General features: G+C 33.7%; 1 protein-coding gene across 1 annotated transcript in view; it reads left to right on the top strand.

Annotated features, from left to right (window-relative positions):
- Positions 1-15,104, top strand: part of NCAM2 (neural cell adhesion molecule 2) — a 515,660-nt gene that overhangs the window by 454,044 nt on the left and 46,512 nt on the right. The window contains exons 13-14 of the mRNA XM_028115862.2: positions 9,417-9,536; positions 12,032-12,153. Of these exons, the coding sequence (XP_027971663.1) occupies positions 9,417-9,536; positions 12,032-12,153 (242 nt within the window). The remainder of the gene's footprint in view (positions 1-9,416; positions 9,537-12,031; positions 12,154-15,104) is intronic.

Here is a 15,104-nt window from a genome sequence, read left to right as displayed (position 1 = left end):
AGAGCAAGATCCCTGGTGTTTGGAGGAGAGTGTCCTTTTTTTATCCACACTGACTTCCACATGCTGTGTGCAGGCCACTCTAGGAACATGTGTGCAGCTGCCTTCTACTTGGCTAGGGTGGGAATGGGTAGCTGTTACTGTGCTGACAGCTGAAATTTACCAAATTTACCAAAATTGACCACAATTTTCCATCCATATCTTCCACTAGAAGTTGCAAGCCTTGAATAGGCTCTAAGATTCCAACACATTTACATCAGGCAGATTCTGCCAGTACAATTGTTGTTTAGGTAAGGAAACAAGATTCCTGGTGCTTTTAGGAATCCGCTCCTTCCTAGAATCCTTCCCTTTCCATTTCTAATTCTTCATATTCATTGACACTTTTTTTATAGACATTCATTCTTTCAGCTTTAAAATTCAAGATTCAGATGATTTTTTAAAAACTGTCATGAGGGGACACCTGGGCGGCTCAATTGGTTAGGTGTCTGCCTTTAGCTCAGGTCATTATCCCAGGGTCCTGGGGCTGAGTCCCACATCGGGCTCGTTGCTCAACGGGGAGCCTGCTTCTCCCTCTCCCTGTGCTAGTGCTCTCTCTCTCTCTCTCTCTCTCTCTGACAAATGAATGAATAAAATCTTAAAAATCAATCAATAAATAAATAAAAATAAAAACTTTCATGAGGGATTCCAGTGGAATTGTTCAGATGAGTCTCTTCAGTTTATATGAAATATTTGTAAATAAATAAATTATACACATGAATATTTAGCCATAGAATTATATGCCTCATAATTTAAATCCTCCAAAAAACATTTTAAAATGCTCTAAGTCAAATAATTTGATACTTTTTAAAATAGCTGTCTAGAAATATGTTTTAATAAAATAACTCAAAATATTTACACATAAATTCTTTGTCACAAGTTGTTTAGGGATATGATATCTGTAAAATATGAATGACAAGCATTCATATTAATTTACTTGAAACACTTAAGGTTTGATGGAAAATGAAATACATATATATTAAACAAGATAAAGAAAGGAACATACATGATCCAGAATATTTAGATATAGTAGAATGTTTCTATGTTCTAAAATTCATTGAAAAATATCAAGCAACTTATTAGAACTAATGTAGATGTCTGGGTTAACTACAGAAAAGCGTGGCTTTTTTAGCTGAAATTTTAAGTACCATTATGAGTTTAAAAGATAGTACATAACTCCCTTCCAAAGAGAGAAAGAAAACTTTTTTTTAAAAGATTTTATTTGTTTATTTGAGAGAGAGAATGAGATAGAGAGAGCATGAGAGGGGGGAGGGTCAGAGGCAGAAGCAGTCTCCCTGCTGAGCAGGGAGCCCGATACTGGACTCGATCCCGGGACTCCAGGATCATGACCTGAGCTGAAGGCAGCCGCTTAACCAACTGAGCCACTCAGGTGCCTGAGAAAGAAAACTTTTTAAAAAGAAGTGAGGGGGGGGAAACTGCCCAAGTTGCACTTGGTTCTGAATCTTACATTTTAAGGGAATCTCTAAGCTGTCTGTATGGTTTGGTGTGTTGCAATAATAGAGAACATAAATAATAGAGCAAAAGCAGTTTGTTCCTCATTATTTGGAAAAATGGCTAGGAATATATGGGCTTGAGTGGGATATATGAAATAATCTGTTTGATTTGGTTTAAAAAATAAATAAGAAAAAATTGGCCAAAATACACAATAAGCAGAACCAGCTGGGAAATGTCTCTCTTGTGCAGTGAAAAAGCTCAAACTCAGAACTCAGGATCAGATAGTCTGATCTGACTTTGCTCTGAATCTCCATCATCACATTTCTGCTTTTATTATAATGTGCTCCTGGGAACTAAAGGAAAAAATCACTGGGTTGTATTTATCTTATGGTGCTGGGAATTTATGAAGATCATCAGCATGCATTTATGTGGTTCTTTCTGATGACAGTCCAGAAACACATAAGTTAAGTAGAATTTTCCAAGAGACTGTGTTCTCTATTAGTTTAATTAAATCTTAAAAGACATATACAGTATTACCATTTTTGTTAGTTTATCATTTTTAGTTTTATATGTAATTAGTGTCTTTGAGAAAAGAATACTTTTTACTACATTTAGGTTTATGAGGATATCTTTAAATTCCTTTTCCACAACGGGCTTTCTGTACTCTGGTTTTATAGGCCAGGATACAGCTGTGGGAAGATGCAAGGCTTTAACTCTAAGACAGAATCTTGTTTAAATCTAAGCTTTACTATTTAGTGGCTGGTTGATCTTTCTGAGCTGCCATTTATTTATTTATGAAATGTAGAAAGCAACCAAACTGGACTAGTCTAAGTGTGAAATGTAACACCATCAAATGGGATTTGAATAATGGATTTTTTTTCTGACCAGCAAAAGGTTTTTCTTGGAGAAATAAATGTGCCTTCAGTGTTCAGCAATACAAGAGTAGGGTCAATAAGTGATAAAGGATACCAGCTATGGATTTAGCAGTGTCCACTTTGGGCCAGCTTCTTTTAAAGTGATACTTTATTTGACATATTTTTTAAAATATCAATTCAAAAACTTTATTGAATTCTTTGCATTCAAAATGTGTAGGTTCGATAAAGGGTGGAGACTCTCTCTTTCTCTCTCTCTCTGCATATGTGTGTGTATGTGTGTGTGTGTCCTGCTCAGCAGATTCTTACAGTAAAAACTTCCAACAATAAAACAGCCAAATACAAAAGTAGGGAGCATAATCAATAACTGAGAAAAAAATATGTATGATATTAAGAGGTTATATTTAAGGCTTTTTTTTTAATATATATATATATATATATTTAAGGCTTAAAAAAGGCTTAAAGTTTCCTTAGGCATGGTCGGGGGGTGGCATTTAATTTCAAAAGCTTAACTTATGCTCACAACCCCTGCCAAAAAAACAAAACAATACAAAAAGCTACAGCAACAAAAAGTTTGTAGCGTTAAAAGTTTTGTGGGCACAGACATTTTGAGAATTTAATCTTTTATAAGTGAAAAATAATACTCTGATTACCTTTAATCATCAAGAGATTTCGTATTTTACAAAAACCTGTTGTTTTAGACAATAGAAGGAGATTTTTGTAATTATAGATCCATCATGTTTTATGTACTAGATGGGCCCTGAAAAGAAGTATCATTTGAACTTTTCTAGATGAATAATTTTTATATGCTAAGTAATGTATTTGAAGTGAAAAAAGTATGAATTGTTTATGAAAAAATATTCTTTGATGAAACTCTCCTGTTTTTAAATCAAGGTTTTTATCTAGAGTATATTTCAGAGGAAAGCCATTTGATTTCAAGAGGCAGTATTTACTTCTTGTGTAAAATCTCATGTCAGTTAAAACTCCCTTGTTAAATTGTTAATTTTTATGCAGTTTATACTCATGATTAAAAAGAACATCAAAACAGTACAATAAAGAAAAAATTATGAATTTCAGAAGTGATGAGCTGTGGTCTTAAAATAGTGCCATCAACATACTGTTTTGAGTAAAAGCCCCACACAAACCACATAATAATTTGATTAATTTTTCTATTTTCATCAACACATATCAATATGAATTATGTATTATACAGAATCAATTCATAAATGTTATATATCTTAAAGTATATATATCCATGCAAGTTATATATTATGATTCACAGAAGATTTTAGGCACTTTTGAAAAGATGAGATTATATCCTTTTGCAACTAATGGAATCTTGAAACAATATGATTTGTACAAAAATGTATGTTTTACTTTTCAAAAGTAAATGAAAAGCTAGCTGAACTGAGATGATTACTTACATAAACTTCTTAAAACTTAAAGACACTGCACTGGAATAATCCCTCAAATCATTCATATGTATGTAGGGAATAACTGGAGTGAAAGTACTAGAAAACATTCTACGTTATGGATAAAATACACTTGTATTTAAACCTGTTGCAAACTCCTGCAGAAGACAGTCTGATAATTCCTTCTAAAAAAAAAAAAAAATGAAGGGGTGCCTGGGTGGCTCAGTTTATTAAGCATCTCAGGTCATGATCCCAGAGTCTTGCGATCCAGCCGGGCATCTGGCTCCTTACTCAGCAGGGAGCCTACTTCTCCCTCTGCCTGCAGCTCCCCCTGCTTGTTCTCACTCTCTCTCTGACAAATAAATAAATAAACAAAATCTTTTTTAAAAGAAAGGAATAAAAGATGTTTTTTTGGCTTATTTTCATAGTTTAGAGAATAAAAGCTGAATCTTAGATGAGAACCTTCAGGTCGTTTATTATATTGTCAGATTTATCTGAGGAGATTAACAGCAAGTGTAATTTTGAATGATGAGTCCCATCCTAGGTAAGCTTTGTGATTTCTTGTAGCTAGCTTACATGTCTCATGGTTCCTGAAAGCCTGAATAAGTGGCCTTTCAGGTGCGTGATACAGCATTTCTACATCCAGGGAGTCCTTACCTGCTTACGGGGACTGGCTGGAAAACCCCATCGAGAGTCCTGAGGTTTAAGAGAGCCAAAAGAGCATGGCTCAATTCAATCTCACTTTAGAACTTTGCTCAGCCTAATTATTTTGCAAATATGTAATTTATTTTGCTCCAAGGGTCATAAATATTCTGTAGCTTCTTCTTCTCTTGACAGCTAAAGGGGTGGGATCTACAAGACGTAATCTAAACAAACAAAAACTTACTTTATTAACTCCTTTTAATGAAGTCTGATTCCCCTCTTAAAGGGAAAATGAAACCAGAATTTTCTGTCTAGCAACACTATCTCTGTACTTGCAAAAATAATGTAAAAAGTTTCTGTTTTCCTTCATTTGCTAGTTTTAATGTCATTATTTTTATACAGTTCAACATTTGCTGAACTTTTGCTTTTATAGCCAGGTGACAAAATAGTCATTTATGAAACTCAATTATATTTAAATCAGGCAGAAACATTAAATTAATGAAGAAAACCAGATTCTTTGTAGAACCTATACCTGTTGCCATGTCACAGAAAAATTCATGGTGGTTTATAATTTTCAGAAGAATTGCATTATGATTTCCAAATCATGTTAACTAAATATAACTGTAAAATAATTTATGCTATTTGTCCTTAGAGAATTTATAGTAGTTTGTAATCTAGGTCTGCTTTCACATAATTTTTGAGTTTGATTTTCTAACAAATTATAGGGAAAGAACCCATCCCACACCTCAGTTTGTGGTTCTTTTGTTCTATTGTATGGGCACATTTGGGGAAAAAAAGTCTTCCATTAACTAACTTCATAATTTGAGGTATGAGTCTATTATAGAGTACACAGCCTCTCGTTTTTCAAGTGGTAGTTTGCTTTCAGGCTCTACCTTGGGTGTTCAAAAACCCTGTGTTTGGTCCTATGCCAGGAAGTTGTGGATGATTTAATGTATGTATCCTCTCATTTAAGAAAGGCAAGTCAAATTACAGATCCAGGCTTTCCCTCCCCTGAATCTTTTCCTTTCCCTCTTTTTAAATTGGTCCCAATTTATGGAGCTCTTTCTATTGCATACAATAATCCTTATGTTCACACAATGTTAATAAGCCTCATAATAAGGGTTATTGTAGCAAAACCCTCACAGGTGGGACTCAAAAACAGACTGACTTCTTGTGTATAAACTTTGTAAAACTTGCTTCAATAGGTTTACTTCCATGCCTCTCCCCTACAATTTTGAAGGCCCTCCACGAGGGCCCCTCATCCACTTTACCTTTGAGTGTTGTAGCCCAGTGCTCTAATAACAGTTCAGCCAGTATTTAAGCTCTCTGCTCCTCTCCTCCGCAAACTGCTCTACTGCGAAATTCAGTCAGCGGAGGGGAGAGTCTGGACATGGAGAACAGAAGAATATGAGGAAACTTGATTCTGAGTTGATTATAATGTAATTAGAGAAATGAGTTTCCCCTTGGCAGAGATAGAGGGACAACTCAAACCTCCTCACAAGCCCTGTGAAATGGGAGAAGAGGAAGAATGCCGACCGTTTAAGCCAGAAAGAGCTTTCACTAGAAACATTCAGATAATCCAAGTAAAATGTGGAAGATTATTATTATTTTTTTTTTTTACGGGGAGGAGGGAATTGTTTTAATTGTTTAATCTAATAACCTCATTTTTCCTTCATTCGGTATGCTCTGATACTTTGCTAGGTCTATCATCCATTTTTAACCTAAAAAGATGAACCGTCTGATCTCCACACTTTTGATTTACAGATGATTTTATTTACAATTAAAATTGTCTGATTTGAATTCTACTGATTTTCTTGCTGAGTTGTATCAAGGCAAACAAGTGAACAGAAACATTACCAATTGTTCTCACCTACAAGGCTGAGTTACAGTGTATCAATGATCTTAAAATGACGGTATTAAAGAGGGCACATACTGAATGGAGCACTGGGTGTTATACGCAAACAATGAATCATGGAACACTACATCAAAAACCAATGATGTAATGTATGGTGATTAACATAACATAATAAAAAATAATTAAAAAATAAAAATTAAAAAAATAAAAATCACTAAAAGGAACTAGAAACCAGATCCTAAAGACCTAGAGAAAAAAAAAATGATGGTAGCAGTTGCGTCTTTACATCATAGAAATATGGAGAGGCATAGCACCTAGCAAAGTTGTCTAAAGCAGGAAAGGCATCTATCACAATCTCTCCTATATCTGTGCAAATGTTAATATTTATGAATGAGTATCTAAATACAGAGAATTTTTGCCATTAAACAGAGTCAAAAGATGAACAACTTTTAGACTATCAATTGCATTATCTCAGTCTCCATATAATATCCCCATTTGCATAGATCAGTGATGTGTGGTGATGATTATTTCACAGAGCACAGATGATGTTATCTATACCTTCTTTCAGTTTGTTTTTCTACTTTTGTTTCTATGAACTTAATAAAAGTGTCTTCGTTGATGAGTTGGGAGACTCACTCAGCCCTGAGACGGTAGGATCTCAGTCAGTGGTGGAATCGGGCTCAGAACCAAATAACTTCCTTCATGATTTTAAAAGCATGCATCACGACAGGGTCTTCTTGCAAAGGTTTTTGTAGTCAGCGTAATACCTGCATGAGTCTAATATGTCCCCATGCTACATCAAGCCATTCTCTATTAGGGTAAAGGAAAGGGCAATCAAACACCGACTGGTTCATGACATCACATTCAACACTGACTGGTCCGTGACAATATTGACTGTCCAAAGGCTTAAGCATTTTTATTATAAGACCTGAAGAACAAACACGCTTTTATAAAGCTTTAAAAATCTCTGCAGAACAGTAAGCCTATTTCACATTGACTTTACATTTGTTATATTTGTTTACTGGCAAATTGATAAGATATGATGACTTTTAAGCTCTTGAAATTCCTTGTTATACTGACCTTGAACAGAATCTTTCAAGGAGAGTAGGATTTCAACTTCTCAGCATTTTAGCTTTCTAACTTTTCATTTGATTCCCTCCTCCCTTTCCTTAATCTGCATGATCTAATGCACTAACCTCTCAGTCATAGCTATTTATTTTTCTTGGACTGATATTATATATACATTGATTCCACATCATCAACCAACTGGATCTGGGTTTCCTGAAAAAGCTTACAGGTTGTTAGCTTGTCAGCAACACTTGGATTAAGCTTTCATATTCCCATTTATCCTTGTAGCTTCTAGTCAGTTGGATATCCCTGCCCATCAGTCTTTCCCACATGGCCTCCCTTAACTTTGACACCAAGTGTTATAATCTGAGGCTTTGACAAGGCAATGTACTCTCAAAAACAAGGTCAGTTTTCTTACGAGGTAGAGAAACTGAGAAACACAAATGTCAGGTTTGCCAACTGGAAATATATCCTTTTGCTGGTTTTAGAACATCTGTAATGTATTAAATAAAGTCTGGTTGATATCTGGGATCCTTTTTTGCCACTAATAATTATCTGATATATATGACAAAATAGATATGTAAAATGTATATGTAAAATGTAAAATATATATGTAACTTTTATATATTTTAAATTCTACATTTTAGACAAAGAAAACATTTTTACCATGCATTCAGCAACTTTTTTCTTTTCTGTAGTTCAGTAAGCAATTCAATGAAATTAAACAATTATAATAAAAAAGCTAAAGAGATGTCATGATAATGAATATTAGGGAAAAGTATGAAACAAAAGGAAGTATCAAAACAAATTCATTAAGTATATTCATACATGTGGAATGAAAAATATTACCTAAAGAATCTATATTATAATGCAATTTACTTTTCAGAAATATGCTGATAAATCATATTGTAATTTTATTGAATGTACCATCTTCAGTCATGGTTCATATAAAACAGTATCTCTACAGATATGATCCTGGTTACCTATGATTTAAACTTTTATTTTATGATTGATTATACCTTGTATTATGAGTCAATCATTTTACTTGGATTTATTATATAAGCCAAACATAATTTCTTTCTGATTGTTTATCAAGGCTTTACCACTTCCACTAGTAAATTTCTGCACTATTTTTTTTAAAGATTTTATTTATTTGACAGAGAGAGACACAGTGAGGGAGGGAACACAAGCAGGGGGAGTGGGAGAGGGAGAAGCAGGTTCCCCATGGAGCAGGGAGCCCGATGTGGGGCTCGATCCCAGAACCCTGAGATCATGACCTGAGCCGAAGGCAGCCGCTTAATGACTGAGCCATCCAGGCGCCCCAATTTTGGCACTATTTAGCAAAAGCAGTAAGGCTGGAGTCATCTATGGAATTTTGTTGGCTTCCTCCAGAGGAATTTGTAAAGATATGATATTTTAAAGCTACCATTGTACCAAATTTCTTTGGCAAATTGAAGAGGTTGGCATGACCCAGGAGATGTTTCTAATAACCTTCACATCCCTGTACTTTTTCAGATTCTCTCTTCTGAGTGTCATGTTGGATCCAGGTCTCATAAAGTATAGAATTAAAAAGAAATTCAGAGAAAAAATACAGGGGGTGACAACCTTCAAACCAGCATTAAAAATAATTTGATTTGATTTGAGATTATCAAATAAATGATCTATTTTGGTTGTAAAGTCAGCTTTGTGACACTTTTCCACCATGAAAGAAACACCTTATACCTGAGGCCAGAGTTCTATATATTGAATTCGATTTAAAGTAGATAAAATATTTGGGATGCATACAGTAAGGATGTTTTATTTAGATCATTCTTATTTCTTCAATATATTGTGAATGTATCATAAAAGAAGCTATTAATTTTCTTCTTTGGAAGTTACTGTGTGGAATCAGAAGGCTAAAATAGAGTGAAAAGGGCAGTGTTCACAAATCATTATCTTATATGTATTTTCTATTTTTTCAGGTATCTTCTGGAAAGATTGACAGTGAAATTATTCACTCAGCTTTGAAATAGGTTGTTTTGTTTACTTATTAAAATATATTAACCATAGACAATATATATACTATTTTTCGTCTTCTAGCAATGGTTGTTTTGAGCAGCCTGGAACCAAATACAACTTACGAAATCAGGGTTGCAGCAGTAAATGGAAAAGGGCAAGGAGACTACAGTAAAATAGAAATCTTCCAGACATTACCAGTCCGTAAGTAATTATCTCTGTTTTGCTCTCTGTTGCCATTCTCTTCATTTGCAAACTTATGGGATCTTAAAATGCAGGGAGGTGTTTCAACACTTTGGGGAAGTGAATTAGGTCTTTGTTGAATTGGTTTCTGAAAACAATGGCATCTAAGTATTTAAAATTAACTTTGCTCTGGAATGAGACAAAAAAGAAAAGGTGCAGTACAATAAATACAGTAAAACTGCCCTCAGGAAATTGTCCTCATCAGGAAGGTGTCCTATTCATTAATAGTCTGATTAATTAGATTATAGTGCTCAGACCATGGTCTGTGAGAGAGTAAGAATAGTGACTATGTAACATGTCCAATATTTCATTCTTTTGATGAGACATGACTCTTGCCTTTATCCCATAGATTCTGTAGGCCCTAAGTGTGAGAAAAAGGCACCACTGAATTAATCCATTTTCATGGTGACTGCGGAAGATTAACTATTGTAGCCTCATCTCTGCTACTGTCCTCTTTTGGGGTATTGTAAGGCAGTTGAATTACATAAAGTGAAGATAAATTTGAAAAGACTTCCATTTCCTTTATGTTGAATAAATTATTTGACAATGTAAGAAATTTGACTGTGACCCAAGAAATGCTGTTATAAAATCTGTGCATCACCCTGCTTGTTATATACAGCTAATATGACAAATTGGCTACAATAGAAACCATTATTTTAATCAATTCCTTTTTGATAGAATTTACATTTGTTCTGAACTTTCTTTTCAAAGGAAGTAGCAGCTGTAATGGAATCACAAATTTAGTATATTGTAAAGGTTAAATGTAGACATAAATATTTTAAATGTATATGTTAAAACATTTGTAACTGAAAATACAGTTCCTGCTATTATCTCAAATGTTATTATCAAAATAATATTACAATATTATTAAATGAATTCATACTCTACAACACATACATTCTAAAATTTAATTTAGAAGTGATATTAATCTACCTGAATATAAAATCCATCTTATCATTAGATTTTCCCACAATCTCTTAAGTCTTTTTAAGAAATTATTATACTGATTTTATAGACATTTTAATTCATTTATCAAAAAATGTTATATTGAATACAGATCATGTCATATCATAATATCTGCACACTAATGTAATTAATTTTAATGAAGAATCACTCCAAAATACCTCTATTTATTTTGTTTCTATATGGCTCTAGTATACAAGGCTATTTTATTATATACTTGCCCGTCACCACACCCCATTGACATATTTCCTTAATGATACGCCTTTTCTCAAATAAACTACTCACTTCATATGGTTATAAACACCATATTTAAAAAAGATAACCTGCTGAGAAAAAAAAAAAAAACAGATTCTCCAAGTTTGGAGGCATAAAATCCTCTTCACTCTATTCTGCTTAGTTTGTCTTGACATTCCTCTGAGTAGACCCATACTACAAGTTTCTGGAACCTGGCAAACTAAAGCATGTCTCCTGAAAGTTCCTTAGTATTACTATATTCCTATCTATAGAGAATTGGAGAAAAAAAGGTTAGAGGATGACAGTGCATGCTGAAGGACATCACATAAGTGACACACAGCAATAAATTCCCATTCCAAGTTGTCAAGCAGTGATGGCATCCTTCACATATTACATTTCACTAGATCCCTGTTCATATTAAATATGTAAGCATCTTTGTTATAAGACCACCTCCATGGGAAGAATAACTTCAAAGGCAAATATGTTCATGAAGTTAGAAGAAAAAAATATATATTGGAACACATATCTATTGGTTAGTTACTACAAAATTTCTGTATTCAAATCTGCATCTAATTTAAAAATACTTATTAAGGGGCACCTGGGTGGCTCAATCGGTTAAGTGTCCAACTCTTGGCTTCGGCTCCGGTCATGATCTCAGGTCCTGAGATCGAGCCCCACATCAGGCTCTGTGCTCAGCATGGAGTCTGCTTGAGATTCTGTCTTTCCATCTCCCTCTGCCCCCCCCCGACGCATGTGTGCTCTCTCTCTCTCAAAATAAATAAATAAATCTTAAAAAAAAAACACTCATTAAAGCAGATATGTATGCTAAACCATTATCTTTCTTGGTAAATATATATTCCATATAGTTCTATAACTTAATATGTTTATATTAAAACATGTACAAAAATTTTACAAAAATTTACCTTAATAAATAGGATTGCACACTATTAATAACACAAGAAATAAAGTTTTCAGTTGTATAATGCAATACTATTATCAGAACATTTGCATATCAGTATAAATAATATTTTGGTTCTCGGGTGTCACTTCTATATTTATGTAGATTTATGAATATTGCTGTTTCTTGGGGAGAAAGGATCAGAGGTTTTATCACAACAAAAGGCAAATGGAAAATGGTAAATTCAAGATCACATCTTTTTTTTTTATTATTACATGACGGTGTTCTCTTTATTAGAATGCAGTTTCTCCTGGTATCTGAGGTGTGTGTAAAAATCAAGAATGTTGTATTGCTTATTTAGGTGAACCAAGTCCTCCATCCATACATGGGCAGCCAAGCAGTGGGAAGAGCTTTAAACTCAGTATCACCAAGCAGGATGATGGAGGGGCCCCTATTTTGGAATACATTGTGAAGTATAGAAGTGTGAGTACATTTTTATTATCATTTTGTACAGTGTTTTCAAATTGCATTAAATTTTCATTGAATTCATAGACATATTAGGCATGCATGTATATTAAGTAACAATGATAAACAGTTCTTCTAGAAATTCAGTTGCTAATTGTCCATTGCTGAAATTCATCATTATAAATTGTGAAATACTTGCCTTTTGTGTGTGTGTAAAAAATCTAAGCATTTATCATCAAAATAATGCCATGTATTCCTCTTGTGATTTCTAAACTTGACATTTCAGAAATGAAATGACATTTTCCTTGTTTTTTGACAATTTTAACAGGATGTTTTCACCTTTCATTCTGCTTGATATTAGTAACTTCAAGCTAAGCCGCTCTTCTCAATTTTAGTTATTGTATTATAGGTAATTATTTAGCTATTGTATCAAAAATATTTCATTTTTTTATTTTATGAATTATTAATTTTTATACCTTAAATTTATAACCCTTTTGATATGAATCATTTGATTAAAAAACAAATTAATTTAATCAACATTTAACAAAGAATGGCCATATTGAACTTGTGGAAGAAGGATTAGTTTTTTTCAAGTTTAATTATCACTGGCTAATACGGAATTTTGGACAGCTAAGAGCTGCCTTGGGACTTAATACAGTAGTGGATGAAGGACATCCTCTGGTTGCAGAGTGATAAAGAAAGTGACCTGGTGGACTTTGCCTTTAGCTGAAAATTATACCCAAGGCCACTAAAAGTGGCTTCTCTTAACATTGTCATAAGTGCCATTGAATATTTGTGTCTATTGTGGAATATGTTAAAAGTAAAACACAATTTTAAATTATTATTTATTATTATAACTTATCTTTCTTTTCCAGCAACACAGTACACATTTTCTAAAAACCAAATTAAAATTATGTCCCATTAGAGAGAAATATTTCTCAAGACTGTCACTAAATGAAAAGTGGTTAGTTGGGTGTTGGGTCAACTAAACAATAGGGTCTGGGGTCTGCCACAAATTGTTAAAGTAATTATCTTTATTGTCATAACAGCTGTCTCAGTCCTCTTGGGCTACCATAATAAAATACCACAGTTGGATGGCTTAAACAATTAAAATTTGTTGTCTCACAGTCTGGAGGTTAGAATTCCAAGATCAAGGTTTGGTTTCTTCTGAGGCCTCCTTCATTGGCCTGCAGATGACTGCCTTGTTGGGGTCATGACCTTTTTTTTTAATATATTTATTTTTTTAAATTCAATTAACATATAATGTATTATTGCTTCAATTATTCATCAGAGGTAGAGGTGAGTGATTCCTCAGTCTTATATAATGCCCAGTGCTCATTACATCACATGCCCTCCTTAATGTCCATCATCCAGTTACCCCATCCCCCATGCCCCTCCCCTCCAGCAGCGCTGTTTGTTTCCTGATTAAGAGTCATGACCTTTTATCTGTACACATACATCCCTGACCTCGCTTCATCTTCTTATAAAAATATCAGTCATATTGGATTAAAGTTCCATCCAAATGACCTCCTTAAATCCCTATCTCCTAATAAAGTCGCCTTGGAGTTTAGGGATTTAACATATGAATTGGGGACTGGAACACAATTCAGTCCATAACAGTGGTTATCATACATGAATCCTGTGTATCTAAAAGGACCCACTATTGGCATTTTGAGTAGCATAATAGTGAGCCATCCAGAAATCTACCCCCATATTACAGAATGTTTAGCATCCCTGCCCTCACTCACTATATAGCCAGTTGTGTCCCTGGTCATAATTGAAGCCAAAAATGTTCCCTAGAGTAGCACTGCATCTGTTTAGAGCCAATTAGATTCACAAAATGGGAAAAAAAAATGGCATTTTAGATATTCAAAGGGAAATTATATATATTATAATAATTTATTCATTTTATCATTTTATTGTCTATTTTATTATTTATTTTAATTGATCAATAATATAAATGATCATTTAAAATGCTGACCAAATTTATTTTGATTTAACATAAGTTAGAATTAATGTCTATGAGAAGTTTTGTGTGAAACATATATGAATACAAATAAGTTAAAGTGTTAAGTATAATAACAGAAAAATTGGAGTAATTCAAATTTCCATAAAGATGATGAAAATATTTTAATTTTTTATGTAGTTGATATGGCTTAGTCTTAGGTTAAAATTTGTACAAAGTTTTATTTTCAGTAAATTTGTATCTTCCATTTTTTCCCTTTTCTCCCCCGCCAAACTAATAATAGAGGTGCCCTATTTTCATCTATTTATTCAACATCTATATTTCCCCTACCAGTAAAAGAAAGTTTTAGTCCCTTCTCAAGTCCATCTTCCTTCTGTCTTGCCATATCCCTCCTCTTCATTTCCAATCCCCAGGCCTTTCTAACTTGAAAAGGTGCTAGAGGATTTGTCTTTTTAAAATATGATAATGAAAATAATTGTTGCATAATTAAAACATAGATACAATTGACTGATAATCAATTACTGTGTTCCTGCTCTCAGACTTAATAGCATTTTGGGATGGAACACTGTTTTAGTAGCTGAATTTTAGGCTCCTATGGCAAGATTTATAAAAGCAATTCCTCTCCACCCTTTGTACTTCAAGGAAGGCATTTCTCCCTCTTGGACCCTATAGATATAAATATAAACCATTAATCAAACATTGGTTTGAAGGGGAGTTGGAGACACAGTTATGGAATGAATAAGTCACTGGTATAAAAGAGCATTAGGAATATAGTCAATGATATTGAAATAGAGATGTGATGTATTTAGAAAGATGGTGCTACACTGGTGGTGAGCACAGCATAATGTATAAACTGGTTGAATCACTATGTTGTACACCTGAAACTAATGTAACATTGTGTGTCAACTATACTAAAAAAATAGGTACTTTTTAATGGGAAAACTAAACCTTACAGAATGTGGGTGATTTGGTGGGCATGGGGAACAGATATCAGAACATAAGA

Source organism: Eumetopias jubatus, unplaced genomic scaffold, assembly GCF_037043125.1.
Source record: "Eumetopias jubatus isolate StellerSeaLion01/CBP00866 unplaced genomic scaffold, mEumJub1_p1.0 scaffold_1, whole genome shotgun sequence".
Lineage (NCBI taxonomy): Eukaryota > Metazoa > Chordata > Mammalia > Carnivora > Otariidae > Eumetopias > Eumetopias jubatus.
Note: the sequence above shows the minus strand (reverse complement) of the source record. Positions and strands in the feature narration are given on the sequence as shown.